This window comes from Pituophis catenifer, unplaced genomic scaffold (genome assembly GCF_029215685.1).
Source record: "Pituophis catenifer annectens isolate HBS135680 unplaced genomic scaffold, rPitCat1.0.hap2 SCAF_1, whole genome shotgun sequence".
Classification (NCBI taxonomy): Eukaryota; Metazoa; Chordata; class Lepidosauria; order Squamata; family Colubridae; genus Pituophis; species Pituophis catenifer.
In genome coordinates this window covers 102,437,674-102,459,136 of record NW_027256881.1, presented here as the reverse complement: position 1 = coordinate 102,459,136, position 21,463 = coordinate 102,437,674, and the positions used below count along the sequence as shown (strand labels likewise).

The 21,463-nt window shown below is 36.5% G+C and overlaps 1 protein-coding gene across 1 annotated transcript in view; it reads left to right on the top strand.

Annotated features, from left to right (window-relative positions):
• CRYBG1 (crystallin beta-gamma domain containing 1) overlaps positions 1-21,463 on the top strand; it is a 102,337-nt gene that overhangs the window by 26,607 nt on the left and 54,267 nt on the right. The window contains exon 2 of the mRNA XM_070953671.1: positions 8,971-9,109. Within this exon, the coding sequence (XP_070809772.1) occupies positions 8,971-9,109 (139 nt within the window). The remainder of the gene's footprint in view (positions 1-8,970; positions 9,110-21,463) is intronic.

Sequence of the window (21,463 nt, the reverse complement as noted above, 5' to 3'; positions counted from 1 at the left end):
AGCTGAGGTCTGTTAACCAAGAGGTTGTAGGATTAGGAAGAAGTTTTGTCATAATAAAATACAGGTTTCATTACAACAGTTCTTGGGTATGCATATTTGTGTATGTCACTTAGTATGGCAATTTTGTCAGTGTTGCTTTTTGAAATACTTCAAAATCCGTAAGAATGATTCAATTGAGTAAACTAAAAGTTTGCTGTGGTCAGCATTCTTTCCCCATGGCCAGTATGTATTATGCTATTTTGTTATATGCCATGATGGTGATTGCCATTATCTTGTGATTATAAATTTTATATTTACTTATAATTTAAAAGCATTCTTTTTGTGTGCCCTCAGTGCATGTCTATCAGTTTCATTGGCTGATCCAGACAGAGCCATCCTTCCTCTCTCCAATCGCTACATTATTCATAATTTTTCATCCTTGTGAAAAATACTATAATGGCCAATCCTACATTACAAAATGCATTCAGCTATGGTAATTATTTCTAATGGTTGTTTTTTCCTCTTTATCTTTTTGAGTGGGTGCAAGGACCTGTTTCTTGCTAATTTAGCAATTATGGTGTGTGATTTATTCTTGGCTGCTATGTATGCTAATATTTGTATTTTTATAATTGTTTTTATTTTTTAAATTTTGTTCGCTGTCCACAGACACTTGGTGAAATGGGCATCTATACAAATAGAATGAATGAATGAATGAATGATAAATACATACATACATACATACATACATACATACATACATACATACTCACTCATTGAATGCAATGCATGAAGTAGCTGTCCTTCATTTCTATCTTACCTTGGTACTTGGAAACGAGTGGAACAATGCACAACATAATGATACAAATTTATATTATGTTCATTTATATTAGTCTTGAGGAAAAGAAAAACCATAAGAGCGAACCAATAATTTTCACTGAAGTCAAGAGGAATAGAAAATAATTATTGGATAGTTAAAGGATGTTATATTGACTGAATTGAACAGGAAATAATTAAAGACAACTAGGTAAATTTCATAGAACTATCTTGCTCATGGGGAAAGGCTTTGCTGAAGAAAGATGCTTTCTCCCTGCTCTTCATCAGTCGGAGCAGTGCAAATATACAGGAAAGATTTGTGGTTTACATAAATCTTCTTACGGCACTTTGGCAGAAGACAGGTTATAGGTAAGTTTTAATAAGATGGACAATACAACATCAAAACTTTCTCATTTGGAATCCTTCTGAGAGGATGTGAGGTACAGTATATACATTTGATAACAGCCAACTTAATGAGAGCCTACAAATTTCACAACCCAGAAGAGGTAAATCTTCATTTCTTCATCTTACAGTCACCTAATTTTATTATTTTATGTTATGAATAAGTCCAGTTGTCCTTTGAAAAAGCATTTTTGGGACTGTGTTACTTAGCTATATACCTTTCCCAAATTAGTAAAGAGGTTATTACATCTCTAAATAGAGCCACAAACATTCATTTGCATAAGCAGCATAAATAAATAAAAGAATTTATTTACAAGGTTATGATATCTCTCTTCTTGGTATCAGTGAACATGGGAGTTATTTTGTTTTCATGGTAAAAAGACAATAGCACAATAAAGTGTGGTTTATTTTCATCTTAATGATGAAAATCATTAAGTGCATCCTGAGCAAACATTATATACAAATGCTGTGTGTGCATGTTTTAATATAACCGGATTTTTAACAAAATCGTTAATACAATGACTTTTAAAGTACTCTTAATTCTTGAGTCTAATTTGTTGTATAAATTGGGTGTGGTGTTAAAAGATGCTGTGTTGTTGTTTTTTAGTATTTATTAAAGCTGCTTTTACTCTTGTTTGGCTAATTGTACTTCACAAATATTCATTAATGCCAGATATGCTGTGCCTGGAGTTTTTGTTTCGACTTTAGTGCTGCTTTTAGCAGGGCTGATTTCAGGCCAAAAGCATGCTTTCACTATGGTTAGTACAGCAGAGCTTGAGTTATTTAGTTTCAGACTATTCATTTGACTCTTATAAAACCATTTACAGTATAATTTGTCTTATCAGATAGCCATTGTTCAGGGAGCACCTTTTCTGGAAGAGCAGGCTGTTTTAGCAAAATCCCAGTAAGCCTCTAAACAGCTTGTGTAAGAAGCTTGCTCAGCATCTACCCACACTTTTTTTTTTTTTTTTGGCTCCTTTCTCACATGAATGCTGGCATTGTTTTTATAGGGGTGTCTTTTCTGAACGCTTTTACTGTATATTGTGTCAGCACTGACAGCTGTCTGGCAAAGTACCGTTAATTTTGAAAGTAAGTGAAATACAATACCAAATCATTAACTCTGGGGAGACAGTATATAATGCTAATTGATTGAATAAGTGAAAAAGCTTATTTTACAAGGCTGGTACATTTGCAGGGATAATCTTGGAAAGAAATTTTTTTTTACATAAGTCAGTCAGCAAAACCAAGAACTCATTGGATGCATAACTACAAAGGTGCAATTAAAGCCTCTCCCTGGCCCAAACAATTTTAAAAATGCACACACCTTTTAGTGAAAATCCCATGGCAGTATTTTAGTAATATGTCATCACATGATAGCAAGATTTAGTGGGGGGGGGGGGAACAGATGTCATTTAAAAGATACAATCAAGGAAGATATCTTCTTCTTTTTAGAGCTATGTGAGAGTCCCTTTAAAAATTCAAGAGATATTCTTAAAATTGTCTGGGACTTGGAAAGCTGTGTCACTTATCACATGTAATGTGACAGACAATACGTTCTAATTACTATTTCACACAGCATTCAGCAGCCTCAGAGGACTGTTAGAAAGTGTAATTTCCCTTCCCCCCCAACCCCAATGAATTGTAACATTTAATACATTGTGACAGCCCTACAATGGAAGACAATAACAAACATCTGGTTAAGGCAGCAGATGTACAGCCTGGTTTTATAAAGGCATGCGATGCCACCATGTGGCAAATGATGGAATCTAGAAAGGATTTTTTTTTCATAGCAAGTTTGTTTTATTGTATTGTGGTATGCTCCTTCCTCAAGAAGCCATGTGTGTGTGTTTGTGGCTTTTTTTACCAAAGCACCTGAAGGAAAGACAAGAAGCAATGGATGGAAAGTAATCAAGGAGAGATGCAACCTAGAACTAAGGAGAAATTTCCTAATGGGGAGAACAATCAACCAGTGGAACAGTTTGCCTTTAAAGATTGTGGTATTCCATCACTGGAGGCTTTCAAAAAGAGACCGGACAGCCATTTGTCTGAAATGGTATAGGATGTCCTGCTCAAATGGGGGATTGGAGGGGATCCTTCAAACTCTATTATCCTATGTTATTTGTTCATAGCTGGACCCATTGATTCTGAACGATTCCTATCCACCTTTTAAGGACATTTTTTGAGAGGTGATTAGGCTTCAGCTGCAGAGGACTCTACAGATCATCTAGTCATTTAATGTTCTGCCCCAGCTACAGACCCCAAAGAACGCAGCACACACAAAGACCGTACAATCCTTAGTTTATTAATTAGGGACTACTAATGAGCTTTCTTAGTAGTTGTTCGAAAACAAGTACAGTTTAAATCAGTCTTTTCTGAACAATTTAACTTCATTAACAGCCGACAAGAATCCAAAGAATAATAACTCAATTCTGAGGCACAGTATTTCAAATAACCGTAATCTTACTGTGGTTGGCAGAATGCCCAGAAGCAATTTTCAGGAAAACTGACAAGAGATAAACAAGAGCTGAATCAAACGTTTCTGGAATCAAGACACAAAGGAATATGAACGAAGTTGTTTCCTGCAAATTGCATCAGTCGTCGTCCTTCCTTAAATAGCCTAGGGGAGTGGCCAATTAGCCCCAAGCCTTACTCTCAAGGAGACCTCCTCCTGAGGAGCCACTCCTGCCTTTTAACAGCTCTGCACGCTTGTGCATCGAGAAGAAGTTCCTCCTCTTCTTCCTCTTCAGTTATGGGAGCTTCTGGAGGTTCTGAAGGCCCTGGCTGAATCCCCACCTCTGGCACCACATCTTCTCCAACCTCCTCATTGTCTGATTCCAGCACCACACCAGCCTCCTCGCTGTCAGAATCAGCTACTAACTGCGACAGGCCACTGACGGGCCACAACTTTTAATCAGATTTCATAGCCAAATTACAGTATAAAGAGAGCATTAGTCACTTTTGTTGCTGATGCACTCTGACCATCGTTGTATTCCTAAATCTCTCAGTAGATTTAGATACCATTCATCACAATATCCTCCTAGACTGGCTGCGAGATTTGGCAGTAGAGGGCACTGTTCTGTGGTTCTACTTTTTTACTTTTTGGTTCTACTTTATACTTGTAGCTAGTTTCAGTCAGCATTAACAGAGGGGGGAGATCAAATCTACATCCTGTCATCTTTTGGGTGTTGGGCAGGGCCCAGTGCTCTCACTTCTTCTATTTAACATCTGACTCAAGTTTAATCCTGACATGACTGTGCAGTTGCAAATATTTAGGTCCCTGGCTCAGGCCTCACCTTAGAAATGGATTACTGCAATGTGCACAACATGGGGCTGCCAATGAAAACCATTCAGAAACCACAGCTCAATTAGAATGCAGTGGTTCAGGCAGTGATGCCTGCCCCTCATTTTGTCTATGTGAACTACTCTGGTTACTAGAGATAGTCCTCAATTTACCACAGTTCATTTAGTTTCCATTTGAAGTTACAGCGGCACTGAAAAAAGTGACTTATGACTGTGTTTCACACTAATGACCGTTGCAGCTTTCCCTATGGTCATGTGATCAAAATTCAGATGCTTGGCAACTAACTCATATTTATGACGGTTGCAGTGTCCCAGTGTCATTTGATCACCTTTTTGATCTTCTGGCAAGCAAAGTCGATAGAGAAGCCAGATTCACTTAACAACTAGCTTAACAACTGCAGTGATTCACTTAACAATTGTTGCAAGAAAAGTCGTAAAACAGGGCAAAACTCACTTAGCAGCAGAAATTATGGGCTCAGTTGGTCGTAAGTCAAGAACTACTGTGTTTGGCTTCTGGGTGCAATTTAAGGTGCTAGCCCATGGTAGCATACGGTAAAAGAATTTTGAATAGCACTTGTCCTCCATAATTTCTATGCATTCGGTGAGGATAGACAGAATGGGTGCATCTCAGATCTCAATAATCAAGCAGTGTCATTTAGTGGGATCCAGGTAATATGCCTTCTTTGTCATGGCTCCTGAATCTGGTATATCTCCCCAGAGATCTGGATAAGCTACTAAAAATCTGCTTATCTTCCCAGACCTTTGGTTATAGTGAAGGTTGAGTTTGGGTTGGCTTTGGTTATTTTCAGATTCAGATCATGATTTTTGTTCTGTTCTTTTACCTTTTATCTTTTTAAAATGTTTTTAATTGTAAGCTGCCCAGAATCATTGGGACTAGAGCAGTGTATAAATTGTATACGTCAATCAGTCTAGATTTTGTAACCCTGATATTGTAACTCTTGGTTTGGGATTATGGAAGTTGTGTAATCTAGTAGATTTGATGACACTAAGCTAAGGAAGGCTGCTGGAAAGGAAAATATGGCATTGAAAGCTTGAATAGGAAATAACTAAACACCAGAAGAAGAAATCTTGCTGTAAATACAACCAAGAATGCTGCCTCCAGCATCGCATCAGTCAGAGACAGACTCTTCAACTTAATATAATTAGAAAGAAAGTTCTCACTGTCTAATAAGCAAGTAGGGGTAGAGGAAGGGAAAGTAAGATCAACAAAGAACTAAAAAAGAAAATAGAAGGGGAAGAGAAACTGCAGCAGTTAGGGTAAGGGTCAAGGGACCAGCGGGTGAAGCATTGATCCTTCCTTCTCCAAATTGGCAGTGCCATTAGTGGTCTAGGAAATCCTTTGCTGACATACCTGGGAACTTTTTGATGATTTTTGGCATGGTTGTTTGTTGTTGGTCCTAAATTTGCAATAGTTTATTGCATATAGTTCAGGGGTGGGTTCTAAAATTTTTTACTACTGGTTCTGTGGACGTGGCTTATTTTGTGGGCGTGGCTTGATAGTCATGTGACAATTATTTAGGATTTAGCAAAGATACTGGTCTACCAGGCTTTTAACTGCTTGTAGAGCTGTACCGATCTACCCATTTATTTTTGCAGGCACCAATCTACTCATGTATTTTTGCAGGCATTTATCATTGCAGACACCGGTCTATTCATTTGTTTTCTTTTAACACTGATCAGCTATAGGGCGGCCCTTTGAAGCCCCGCAGCAAGAGTTTAAACAGTTTTTTTTCCCTCTAGCCATCAGCTGGGACTCAGGAGGCAGCAATAGATTGGGGGTGGGGCCAAATAAAAGGTAAGAATAACACAGGGGTGGGGGACGCGGGGGGGAACGGGGGCAAAACCGGTTCGGTGATGTCATGTCATCACCACTACTGGCTCGGGAGAACCGGGCCGAACCAGGAGGAACCCACCACTGATATAGATATTCTGATTAATTGACCCATGGCTTTCATTATTGGTTATTATTTGTAAGTATATTTTTTAAAAAATATTTGAAACACAGTTATATTTAATAAACAAATAAAAGATAACACGAGAAAAAAATATTATCCACCAAAACCTAAACTCAAAAATGGCATAAAACACACATTCATTTATTAAAATTTATTCTCATTTCAGTTTATTGTATTATATTGCTGCAATCCCAGCTTAATCTTAGCTATTCCATTTAATTTACTTTCTTATAGCAAAAATTAATTTTATGTACCACATAAGGAACATTACTTAACCCTTTTCTATTTTTTAAAAATTTCTAGGACTTAAATAATGAGTGCTTAGTAGAATCAATTCACTAGATGGCAGAGTTTACTAAAGATTGAAGATTTCAATCTTCCTTGTTATATCGTAAGGATTGTTCTGTTAAATTTTTCCAAAGCACATTGTGATGAAAAGAAGGTTTCTCCTTGATATGCCACCTCACATATAACTTTTTGCTACCTTGGTGATATTTCTAGCCAAAATATTCTTACCTGAAGTTTTCTTTCTTCTGGTCAATAAGCCATATTTTGCAAAGCTGAGTTGAAAGTAATAGAAATATTTGATTAATTAACATGGTAGTAAAACATGTGGAGCATGGCTTCTTGCATTCTTTTCAACCCCTTTAATAATGATTCCATTTTGATTCTCATGATCAGAGTGATTTGGACTAATTTTGGATTAGTAAGCAGCATTTCTATCTGCTGCCCAATTGTCATTCTAAAAGAGGGAACATTTTCTGGATTTTTTCTCATTTCCATTGGCCCAAACAGACTAATTTTCAATGTCCAACTTTCTTTTGCTGGCTTCTTCTCCCATACCAAACTTGATGTTGTGCTATTCCATTTTCAGACAGTAATCATGCTGATGGACATACAAACAGAATTATTTTGTAACATTCCATTAGTTTACACAGAAAAGAAAATATCAGGAATGATCAGGCAAGGGCATGTAATATCTGACAAGACTGGAGTTAGAACTGTTTGCGTTTTGCAATATGAAAGAACAAAATAAAATTTGAAGTGCTAATTTAAAATTATCCATTAAAGAAAAGCAACTTTTATCATAAAGACAGTAAAATCAGAAGTACAGCAGTCAGTCATATAAAATTCAGTTAAATTCTGTAAGAACAAAATCAGAAGCATGTAACTGCTCAGCCCCAGAGTTAGTCTGCACTTTTGTTTGATATGTATGGAAGGTATGCAATTATTTATTTTAGAGGGCCACCCAAATCCAGAAGTACATAGATGGTGTGCAACGTCAAAAGCAATAGAAATCAAAATTTTTCCTGAAAACAGAAAAATAGTTGGATAGAAAGAGGCAGTGTCACGGCTTCTACATTCCAAAGCTGTTTCATCAAAAGTGGAAGATCTTCAGAAATAAGCTGACTGATCACTAAAGATATCTTAGAACTGCTGAAGCACTAGCAGCTTCTAAAAACAATTTTTCATAATGTGGAAGCTTAAGACTCTGAGATAAGAAAATCTGGACAGATTCAGGAGCAGCCTAGGGAATCATGGTTAGGGTTTCATTGAAATCTATGAATAGTGATGGAAAGTGAATAGTGAATTCTGCCCTCTGCCCTCAAACTGTGATGGAAAACTCAGTTCAAATAAAAAGTAGCTTGGGGCTCTATATCTAATGTCATCTGTCCCTGAGAAACATTATGAAAAGTAGTTTGCAACCAACCATACAGCATGACTCTTTTAATGCCAAGAGAACAAATATATTTTATACATTTTAAACAGTTGCAAGCTTAATTTGAGTATATGCTGTTTCATTCTATATATCATCTTCAGATAAGATTATATCCCCTTCAAGCCAAGCTCTACCCCTGCTCTCTTTATGGCACACCAAAGTTGTTTTCTTCCATAATTTGCAAGGGGATTGCCATTATTTCCTTCCATTTTTTCCCCATATAGCATTATCTTTTTTTCATGCTTTGTATGAAAATTTTTCTGCCATATTTTTTATTACCCAGTCTAACCTAAAATTGTGACTATGCGAACACTTATCTTTGCAGGGATAAACTGCAGGGAACAGCTTTGGTTTTAACTAGCCTTCTAAATATCAGTAGGTCTGGCAGAGTTCCCTACAAATGCAATTCCATTAGGCTGAGGCTGCCATGGGAAAGTTCTGGTAGTGCTTCCCATCATCAACCTAACTTCTTTAAATTATGGAATCTAGATAGGACTTGCCTTGTGCAGACAGAAAAAGGATAGTGTACAGCATTTAAGAAGACACCAGCAACGAACTGAGGAAATTGCTATAATTCAGTAGGCTGAATTATCTGCATAATCTAAAGAACTGATGAGCATAAACTGCTTAATAATTGCTTTTTAACTACCCTATAGGCATTGTGGTGAATAATTTCATGCTCTTGCTTGAGTTTTCAAAAACTTTAAATGCATTGCCTTTTATATAATTAAATGTAATACTGCAGCTTCTCTTAAAGCAAAATTTTAATCTATTTTTCAGCTATTTTGACATGCCTGATATGCAGTATGCTACTCAGGAAAAACAGCAAGCTCTGGTTCCAATACAAAATTCACAGTATGCTTATGGTATCTCAGTGGATTCAATATCTTCGTCTACATTGCCATCTTCATTTAGAAAGGTAAGATTCAATTAAAGGTATTCGTACTACATTTTATTATATAAACAAAATCACTTAATATATTCTAAATTCTGAAATAACTTGTTTTAACAGAAACAAAAGAAGCCATTTATTTTTTTTCATTTGCATAATACAAAGTACAAAAGTTCATTATTTTGAGTTACATATACAGGAAATTTTTAAAATTTTTAAAATAAATAAATTATTGTGATAGATTTAGATGGAGGAGTTGGTATATTATCCATCAAATGTCTATTCTTATTCAACCCCATGAAGTTAATTGATTGGGTTGCCTTAAATCTGTATTGTATGTTGGAAAACATTATTTTTTTGTATTCATATCATCTTATTCATATAAATATGTCAGAGAGTAGGAAGGCAGGAAGAGTAGCAATTATTTCCCTTCTAGTATGGAAACTGAGTATGCATAATTATCTTAGAGGTAAGGTTGTACAATAACTTTCCTGTCACAATGTTTAATCTTCACATAAATAGTATGTATATCATAGGCTGTGAATTGAGCCAAACTGACTACTTTGCTTTTTGCTGGAAAATTAAGTCATAAATATAATAACAAGAAGACTGCTTAGAAACTAATTTGTAGTGCTTTTCAAAGTGTAGTTCTTTGAAAACAGAAGATAGCAGATCAAATGAAGCATGCAGGATAAAGGTTGATTCCTTCACTGGAAGCTCATCTATATATGTATCATCTGCCACTTTACAGTACAAAAACCTGTATGGCTTGGTGAACTGCATTTTTATATTATGCATGTCTTCAGCTCAGAACTAACAGGAAGTGGGAATTATAAACATTTAAGCAGTTGTTTTTATGGTTTGAAGACTCCTACCTTGTTATGTCATGCATATGTACATCATATTGATCTGGAATATAGAAAATGGCATCCGTGTCTTTGCAATAATAAGAGACATTTAATATGAAGCTTGTTGTGTGGAACATCTAAACAGGTAAATGCTTTTCAGAGTATTTTGATAATTGGAAAAGACTTTAAAGATGGACTTTCCCTTCAGAACACTTGGTTGGATAGCAAATATATTTTCTGTTTCTTTGTTTTTCATGCAGAAGGAAATTTTTGACTTATCTGTATTTAATTTATTATAACACAATTTACACGATCATCAATTTGATTGGTTGATTATGAGCCACCGAGTCGTTTTCAATTCCTAACAACCACATAGATTGATTTTCTCCATAGTGAACTATTTGTAAACTGGTCTTTCAGATCTTCCAACATTGTACTTATTGTCACTTTAACTGAGTCCATCCACTAAGCTACTCTTCATTTTCTTCTCTTTCCTTCCAGCTTTCTCAGCATTAGAACAATTTGAGGAGAGCTTAGTCTTTGCACAATGAGTCTGAAATAGGAAAGTTTGAGTCTGGTCATTTGTGCCTCAAGTGAGAACTCTGGTTGATTTGTTTCATGATCCATTGGTTTGTTTTCTTGGCTCTCCACAGTATTCTCAGGAGTCTTCTCCAATACCAAAATATCCAAAATGTACTGTACTATAAATCTACAGTACATTTTGGATATTTTGGGTTTTTTAAAAAAATAAATTAAAAAAATTGTGACTTGCTATAAAACATTGATCGAGACTTTGTGTGTATCTTTTCTATATTTTAAATGCCTAATGAAACATCAGAACCTAAAATTCCAAGGCAATAATTCTACACAATTAATTTACATATTGTAATATACTGCATTCTTTGTTTAAAAACTATAGTATTTGTGTCACTTCTTTTTCTGTTCAAAATATCAGATATTGAAAACTATTTGTGCAATCTTTATGGTTCATAATGAACAGTGATGCACAATGTTTTCTTTTGTTGGCAAACCAAATCAAGACAACTTTCGGTTTTCCAAAAAATGCAATGAAATATGCAGTCGTCACATCCTTGCTTTTTGATGTAATAAATGTTTACCTCCTTAAACAAACAAAATGTAAACTTCCTTTAATTTTGCCCTATTCCTGTCATTGTTCTTTTTTATTTCACCTGCCCATGACATCAATATTTTGTACGATCTCCTGGTGGTATGCCAAGAGTTCCAGGATTCTTCCCAGTGTTATGATTCTGGATGGATGAGTGACTTCCCAAGGTGGTCAGACTAATGTACTTCTCATATTTCAATCCAGAGCTAGCTAAACATTGAATCTAGCAGAAGATGAGCATAGCATAGGACTTATTTTATGTATTTAGTTATTAACATAATTTCTATACTGTTCCAATCTCATCCCTGTATATTTCCAAGAATCTCAAAACTGAATTTTAAAATATAAGCAGTGCATAATAAATTATAATCTTCTTCTGAATTCAACAGCCTAAGGCAGGCTTACTAGAAAATGCAAGTCCTTTGTGGCAGTGCATTTATTGGGTGCAATGTCCTTCTGGCTATACTTTATTTCGGTCTACTATCTAGCTTTCTTTTTATGTATACTGAACTTTCATCAGGTCTTTGTATCAATTTTCCAGAAATTCTGTGGAGATCATTTGTGCATTTCAGTAATATAAAAATAGGTAAAGCTGAAGGTAGTATATTTAATGATGATATACTTATAGGTAGTCCTTGACTTATAACCACAATTGGGACCAGAATTTCCATTACTAAATAATGCAGTTGTAAAATGTTATGTCACATGATCACATCGCTCACAGCAATCCCCATTGCCGTTGTTAATCAAATTCCATCAATCATTAGTTGAGGACCTACCCCACCCCAATTCCGGGCTTGGTCCCTCAAGACTCAAGTTTTCATGAGGTGCCTCATCTTAAACTCTCCCTCATCTATCTACTCCCCCATCTCTACCCTTTTGGTTACCCTGCACCCTGCCTTGCAGGGCAGTAAGTCACCTCAGAACTGAGTATCTTTGGAACTGCTTGTCACACTGCAGATCAGAGGCCTGTTGATGCGCCACAGATCTGGGACTGCAAGAAACCCTTGAACCACAGCGCAGCGCAAAACTGCAGGCACCCTTGGAAATTTCAGCCATCCCAGCAGTACAGCAGAAAGCCACAGTGCCCAGAAAGCCCCAGCCACCCCAGCAGCACAATGCAAAGCTAAAGTGTCCCTGGATGCCCCAGCAGCATGGTGCAAAGGTACAGTGACCTGAGGAGCCCCAGCTGCCCAAATTGTGCGGTGCAATGCCATAGCCACCCTGGAAAACCTCAACCATCCCAGCCTAGTCCCAGCCACCCTTGATACTCTGCACTCTAAAATTCTTGGCACTTCAGCTGATCTTCACTGACTTCTTGCTCCTGCTGCTGCCTAGCCAACTAGGCAACTGCTGGCCGCATGAAGCCATCATCCCACGTTTCACAAGGAAATCACCTTCATGGATGACTTAGGTGGTTTGCAGCACCCTGTGCAAACATGCTGCCAAGTGTCTGAATTTTGATCACATGACTGCAAGGACACTCCCAAACTTCCACATTTGGAGATGACATCGAGCATTAATTACAATTCACATCTTGTCATTTACGAGTGAGCAAAAAAGCTGGTTGGGTAGCAGACTGTTTTTCTAAAGGTAACCAAGATTGCCAGAAAGAATTGCTTCTTGTGTTGAGAGGTATCAAGACTTCTTATAATGGTCTTAAAACTCAAGCATTACTCGGATGGACTGACAATTATAATTCTAGAAATGATTCAGAATGATTTAGCGGTAAAGTTTTCTAGCTTTTAATAACATGGTTAATTCTTCTAAATTATTGTTTATATCATCTACTTTACTATACATGTAAACCAGTGTTTACATGTATTCAAATTTTTTTACTACCGGTTCTGTAAGCATGGCTTGGTGGGCGTGGTGTGGCTTGGTGGGCGTGGCTTGGTGGGCATGGCAGGGGAAGGATACTGCAAAATCTCCATTCCCACCGCACTCCAGGGGAAGGATATTGCAAAATCCCCATTCCCTCCCCACTCCTGAGGGAAGGATATTGAAAAATCTCCATTCCCACCCCATTCTGGGGACAGCCAGAGGTGGTATTTGCCAGTTCTACGAACTACTCAAAATTTCCACTAACAGTTCTCCAGAACCTGTCAGAACCTGATGGATTTCACCCTTGATGTAAACGTTATGCCTCCCATTACATTATTATACATTATCTTTGATTTGTGAGTTGAAATATTATATTAGGTTTATGAATTGATAATTATATTACATTATTATACATTAAGCATTGCTATACATTTAAGTAAAGGTATAACATTAAGCAAAGTTGTCCATGGGGTTGCGATGGGTCGGACACGACTTTGCAACAAACAAATAACATTAAGCAAGCTATGCATTTAAGATATACATTTAAGCATTATTTTAATACAAGAACTTGTAGGGTGTCTCATTTTGTTGCAAACAGCATATTTAGTCTTCTCATGTATCATTATGAGATGAGATCAATTTTGTTAGTAGCTTTAATATACTTTAAGATGCTTCTGTACTTACTGTAAGTTCTTCCTTATTAATGAGATTCTAGTTTAGGAAAGCAAAACTATTTTCAGCACAATTTTCCATTCTACTGAGTTTCATTTATCCACAGGATGTACAATAGGTGTGGTACTGGTTTGTTACATATCATGTCACATACTAATGTGATAGCCTGCATTAAAATCATATTATTTGGTATTGCAGTGCTTATTTTGTTTGACCAAGAACAGCATTTTATTAAATGGTTCTAATTGAAATGTATTTTAATAGCACTTTTAATACAAGTAGTTACAACCATTTTAGATGATACCCTAATTATAGCTCGTCGGGCTCTTGCAATACTTTTTTTCCCAGGGCATGTTTGAGTCATGGCCTTCATCTCAACTCCACCCTATCAGTGAGAAAAGCTTAAGTCATTTTTAGTTGCATTGGTGTTTAAATAGTGTTTTTCCTCTAAGAGCAGCATTCAATAATATCTGCTAGTATGCAAAATTTGTTACCTTACGCAGGCATGAAGTTAGGTGACCATAATGGGTGTGTCTTGCTATTTTAGGCTGATGTGTGGATGCTTCTTCCTCTCTGATTCCTTTAGATCTGCAAAGCAGTGGTCTTGTGCTGACTATTTGCAGATGGTTTCTTGCAACAAGGGCAGTTCTTTCTATACAGGTAGTCCTCAACTTACAACAATTGAGCCCAACATTTCTGTTGATGAGACGTTTGTTAAGTGAGTTTTGCCCCCATGTTACAGTCTTTCTTGCCACAGTTGTTAAGTGAATCACTGCTGTTGAAAAGTTAGTTACCCGGTTGTTAAGTGAATCTGGCTTCCCATTGAGTTTGCTGGTTAGAAGGTCTCAAAAGGGGATTGCATCACCCTGGAACAAAGCAACGGTCATAAGTATGAACCAGTTGCCAAGCATCTGAATTTTGATCATGTGACCATGGGGATGCTGCCCAGGTTGTAACTGTAAAAAACAGTCATAGGTCACTTTTTTCATTGCCGTTGTATCCTTGAATGGTCACTAAATGAACTGTTGTAAATTGAAGATTACCTGTATAGCACAATATCACATGTGGATATCATTATTTGCCAGCCTTTCAAGGTAGGCAAGATTAGGCAGGCAACATCCTAATTCACACAATATATAAAAGCACAGGAAGCACAGTCAGACTTGTAAGATTCTGTTACTATAGCCAATCCTAATACAAGTAACACTTTGCAGTGTTCGTTTCTCATCTTGTTTTGTACGGCTAACAACAGGAGTTGCTAAGAGTCTTGAAATCTATTTTTCTATGTTTGCATCCCCGGTCTCTGAGTCAAACTTACATTCCATCACTCCATTTTATAGAATGGTAGAAAGTGATGGTTCATAAGAATTGCACAATAATACTAGACTAAACAATACAAGCATTATTGTAAGTGGTGTAAGATGAGGCAGAAATGGCATAATAGTTGATTGATGGAATTTCTCTCTCTCTCTCTTTCCCCTCTCCCTCTCTCTTTCACACACACACACACACACACACACACACACACACACACACATAACCACGCACACAAAATAAGGAAAATGAAAAAGGTTTTGAGATCTTAAATAAACCTGCTGCTTGTGATTCAAATCCATTTGTGAATCCAAACAATGGTTTTATAAAAATGCTTTATTTAATTCCAATTGTGACAAGTTGAGGCACAGAAGCAAATGCACAAGAAATCTAGAGCTGATGGATGGAACTCTATGCAATTAGACTAACCTCATTCCTGCTACAATGTCATGATTGGCAGATGTCTTTCCCATCATCTGGTAATATGCTGAAGAACAACAATGGAGTGTTCAACTGGTAAATTTGCATATCATGCACTATATATGAATGATCAGAATGGCATCATTCAGCAGCAAATCAGGAGAGAGAAAGCAAAAACAGGACAAGGATTTGGAGCTGTTGGCAACAAATTCCATGTTGATAGTTTTTGCCAACTCAAAGATAGTGGATCACATTTTAACTTCACAATGGGAAAAGACTCTTAAAGGAGGCATTGTCTCTTTCATACTTAAGGAATGTCGCTTTGAAATCAATATTTGTAATTATTTTTAGATGTTGCACATTTTTTATTTGAAGAGTAAATGAAAAATATTTCCTAATTCTCAAAAAGATATAAGCAAACTACTTGATGAACCTTTCCCTGTTCGAGGTGAGCCCAGCCACCTGCAGGACTCAACTGAGTTTCAGCAGGAGCTTGAGATTGTTCCTGAAGGCCTCATGCATTGTGCAACTAAAACTTTAGTTACTGCTTCCAATGATAAGACAACAGAGGTTTTGGATCACGTCTTTGTGGTTTTTCTCTGCTCTCAGGGCTTTCCTTGTTTTACAAAAGAGATGAGGGAGGTAAAATGGAGAAGAGACACTTATAGTGGTTCTGGAGAACCAACAAAGAGTGAATCTAATTAAGCACGAGCCAAACTGTTTAAAGGCATACTTTATGGCAGTAAGAGCAGCACTGAAAACATCAGTATATTTTCACTTTTATTGCATCCAAGAGAGCCATTTGAGCGACTTGGTTCCTCCTCGACAAGGCAAAAGTAGAGATTCACTTGTAGGACCACTGTGAAGATTATATCCTAGGCATCTATCAGATAATTTGAATTCACTCAAAACTTGAGTTTGATCATGAGGCAGGTCCATGGAATTGACTGAGACCTGTTCTTGCTTGGCTACCTGGGAATTTGATCCTATTCATCTTGAGAAAGTATATAAGTTTCTTGGGTTATCAACTAATTAGGTAGGTTTCCTGACGGGTGACATACAATTGTGAAATCAGCCTTGAGATGAGGCAGTCCTGCCAATGCTTAAGGAGGCAGTAGTTTGGCCCCTTATAAAGAAGCCTTCAAGAGATTGTCCATATTGGACAATTTCTGTCCTGTCTCCAAAATTCATTTTTAGATAAAGTTGTTGAGAATATGATTATACTGAGGCGTTAGAGCCCTGAGGTCTCTTTTAGTCAGATCTTAGACCTGTGCTTGGCATCAAAATAGTGTTGAATGAGTTTGTGGATAACTTCGGGTGGAAACTGATGGGGATTTTTCTGACCAGCTGTACACTTTAGAAATGGGGGGGCATGGTGTTTAAGTGGTTTTTCTTCTTAGAAAGAAGATTGATACAATTGAGAAAAAGAAAGAACTACAATTGAGATGTCCCTCTCCATAGGAGTTCTTCATCTAACTTTATTGGCAATGGCACATAAAATAGGGCTTTAAAGAAATTCCAAAAGCTTAACTCAGTGTGGTCAGGAAAAGTCAATATCAAGACTAAATCCAAAATTATTCCAGATTTTAAAGTAAGATTGAGGAACCTGTGATCCTCCACCTATTGCTAAACTCCAAGATATTGATGCAACTCTCAACCAGCAAGATCTCTAATGAAGAATGCTAAAAAATGTAGATCAACAACATCTGCTTGTTGAACTGCCCCTCCTTTCAAGATTCTAATCATTATTTTGATATAGACATGTAAATGAACTGGAAAGCAGTTAATATAATCAAGTTGCCCTGTTTCATTTAATAGGTGCATCAATAATAATTTTCAAATATTTTCAAAGGCAGGCCATGCATTCATTATTTACATTCATATAAGCTGATACAAAGATATTCTTAGCTAAAGACTTCACTTTACGATATCTAGACCATGATTACAGTACAATAATAAAATGATATAATTTTAGAGAATGAGCAAATCCAAGCAATAACTTTAAGGACAAAATAACAATAATAGTTGTGAGTCTGGGGAATTGCGATACCAATGGCATAATGAAAACATTTGTAGACCTGCTTCATTTCACAGGAGTTGATATAATAAAGCTAAATTTGTTTTTAAAAATCTATAGAAAGAACGAGCGCTCACATTTGCAAACCGGTAGTGAAGGTAAGTGAATACCACCCCTGCTTATAGTAAATATAAAGAAAAAACTAGAAACTTTCCTAAAGTTTCTAAAATTTTATAAACAAATAATAAAAAAGAAATGCTTCATTCCCTCTCAGATTTATACATTTATTTATAAAGGATTTGTTCCAAGTAATAATAAACTTAGAAAAAAAGAATGCACAATTTTAAAATAAGTAAAACATACATACAATTCTAAAATAAATGAAAGGTCAGCACAGTAGGGGTCAGCCTAATCTCAGAAGGGGTGATATTCCAGAGGGTGAATATCATGGCAGATGAATATCATGCTTAAGGATCCATCAGCTGACACTCCTTGGCCGATGGTACACACAACATGTGTCTCTAGTTAGACTGTATAGGACGGGTAGAGTGTATCCATCCATCTATTCCTAAGCATAGGCATTCCATATAAGTCTAATTAAAAATAATTTACTTATATTTAAAATTGGATACCATAATGAAGCTGGATAATTCAGACAAATATGTTATTTGGAAAAACTATAAGTAATGATTGGTCAAATAACCACATACCCAAACCTTATTATCAATTCAAAGAACTTCCCAGTCATAAAAGTCCTCAGTTTGAAAGGCAAAGTTGAATGTGCCCAAACTCATACGTTAAGAACATTAGATGAAAAAAGAAAAGTTGCATTTTCATTGTTACCAACATGCTTTCTAGAAGAAACAATTGGTAAAAAGGAAAAAAATCAGAAGATTTGGGGTTTGTATTGTATTACTCTCTGATTAAAATCTTATTAAATGCTTTGTTGCTGTATTTTTCCATTTATTTGGCTTCAGATTTTTGTCTGAAATAGTGGATAATCTTCACATCTGAGATTAACAGGTGGTAACTGGAAGGAGCTTTCTTAACTGCTGCATCTTATCTAGCATATCTTTCTTGGAAAATCTTTCATAAGCCTAATTTGTTATTGTTAGTCATTTTCAAAGTTTTTATAGTACTTTAAAATATGCCCAGGAATTTCTTCATAGTGAATGGTTACTCTTATAATGCTATGTTAAGCCTTAGACAGTTTCATTGTTTCATGCTTCTATTTCTCTTTCATGTTCTATCATTTTTGGTGACTGAATGGTGTGTAACCTGTGACACTCTAAAATGTTATGCTGAAAAGTGACACATAATTGTCAACTCTTCAAGGTAGATTAGGTCAAAAACAAACACTGCAGAGATTCCAGAAATGCTACTTTATTGTTGTAGGTTGTAATATCAAAATGTTAAAAGTGTGTCAACAAAATCAAGGTAGAATGATTTCAAGTTTCTTACTTACTCTTGTTTCAGTCTTTGCACTATGTAATATTTTCTTCAAATCCCCCCTTAGTGGTTGTTTCATACTTTCCTCTGGGTCATCTCTAAATTCCTTTACAGTAATCAAAACAGACAACAAGCATTGCTTCACATGTTCATTCTACTTCATCTTAGTAAAAACTTGTATAAATAAATATTTATATAACTAGATATGAAAGCAGTTCACTGGAGATTTGAATGCATGTGATGTAAAGTTTATTTACATATATAAAAAGTACATCCATTCAGACATACCTACCAAATTGAGCATTAATATTTGAATCCCCATCAAATTCAGGGGCAAAGATGTGACATTCCAGATATTATGGCATAACAGCTCCCAGGATCACTCACTATTGGTCGGTTGGTCTGTCGGTCTCTGCCAGGACTGGAAAAGCATTTCTTGGAATGGATGGATGGATGGATTCTTCCCTCCCCCTCGGCATATGTAGATTTAGTAGACACTTTATATAAAGAACTAAAGAAGCTCTTAATTCTAACTCTACTCAGTATTTCCATTCAAGCAATGTTCTGTGCAGTGTTACAGTAAGAGAGACAGAGGGACTTATTCAATCAATCAATCAGAACAGAGCTGGGAGGGACTTTCCAAACTATATTAATAACAGTGATGTGTCCCATCCTTCAAGCCATTCTGATACTCTTCAGCAAAAAATAACAAAAAAAGTAACCCACTGTGTAAAAGGGGATGAAGACAGGGTTAATCTGAGAAAACAACAAAAACTATTTCGAACAATGCACAATATTATAGCCATTCCCCTTTTTTACTTCCTATCCATCAACATACTAAATTGTCAACTTTCTGTCAATGTGGTTGCCCATTTCCATTCATTCATTCATTCTAGTAAGAGAAAGTTCACAATTCTTTTTGGGGGGAAAAGTGCTGAGCGTGAAGAATTGCTATAGCATCAGCATATTCTAATAGCTTGGCAATACAATTATTATATTATTAAACTAAAATGCCTTTTTAATTAGATCTGAAAACAAACAAGTTATATGTTGAAATTCCTCAGATGCTAGCTACTCCTTTACTACATACAGTATGGCAACCAATGTTTGTACTGATATTTAAATTCAGTGTACAGTTTATCAGAGAATGTCCTGTTTTAAATCTATTTGGGAATAAGGTAATAACAATCTAAAATTAATCTTGGATGGGATTTTCAGAATTGATATGCAGTGTAAATTGCAAAATGCATAAAATATAGAACATGCAATTTCTCTTTTAATTGAGGTTGTTGTAGAAGTTGGGATACAGGCAGTCCTGATTAGGTAAATATTTCATATTTACTGAGGGTTGAAGGAGGAATATTGAATCTTTCTTCCTGAGCCAGGTCATCTACAAAAACCTTTTCCCTCTCTTCTTACACTGTGTGTGTGGTTCTTTAAAAACTGCATAAAAATATCTCCATAAATTAATTTACATACAGCATTTGTAGATTAAGACTAAGAAGTCATTTTCTTAGCAGAAAATCCTTGTAAATACAAGAAGATTTCTGAGTAAATACATATACCATATTTTCCGGCGTATAAGACGACCCCCGACTTTTCCTGTTAAAATATAGGGTTTGGGCTATACTCGCCGTATAAGACTACCCCTCTTCCAATGCACACCAAATAAAAATTAAAAACCATCAACTGGCTCACCCACAATGTAAAAGCAGCTGTGCTAGAACTAAAATGGCCCCTGCAACAAGCAGGAACCTCACACAGCCACAAAAAGCCCCCCAAAAAAACAACTTTCATACTTTACACACACAAAATTGCTTAACACACTGTAAGCTGCCCTGAGTCTCCGGAGAAGGGCGGCATATAAATCAAATTAAAAAAAAAAAATTCCACATACAGCTTTGTGAGATTTTGTGTGTTTGTGTAGTTAGAGTGAAACACTACAGAAACACACTAAATCTCAGAAAGCTGCACAAATATTATTTTATTTTATTTTATTTTATTTTTATTTTTATATAAAAGCAGCTAAATTTAAAACTTCCTAAACTTTAAATGGCTAGGTCTAAAAAAGAACAACTAAAAAAACCCCCAATTAACTATTTTTTTTAAAGCTCCCAAAGGGGAAAAAAAACTTACCCAATAGAACAGGGGTCTCCAACCTTGGCAACTTTAAGACTTGTAGACTTCAACTCCCAGAATTCCTCAGCCAGCTTTGTTTTGCTGGCTGAGGAATTCTGGGAGTTAAAGTCTACAACTCCCTGCCTGCTTGATTGCAGGCAGGGAGTGGCTTGCTGATGGAATGGATTCAGGCAAGTGAAGCAAGGCAAGTGTTGCGACTAGCAGCTAAGGTAAGCAAGCTGGAGGGGGAAAACTTTTTTCCTTTTACATGGCTCTGGCGATCCCAGCTGCGTTGCCTGATTAGCAGGCAACTCAGCTGGGATCGTCAGAGCTTGGATCGCCAGAGCCATGTAAAAGAAAAAAAGTTTTTTCCTTTACATGGCTCTGGCGATCTCAGCTGCGTTGCCTGATTAGCAGGCAACGCAGCTGGGATCATCAGAGCTTCGATCGCCAGAGCCATTTAAGGCTCGTCAGAGCCTTTCGGGCTGGTCTGCCTGGTTACAGGAGAATGACACCCGGCGTATAAGATGACCCCTGACTTTTGAGAAGATTTTCATGTGTTAAAAAGTCGTCTTATACGCCGGAAAATACGG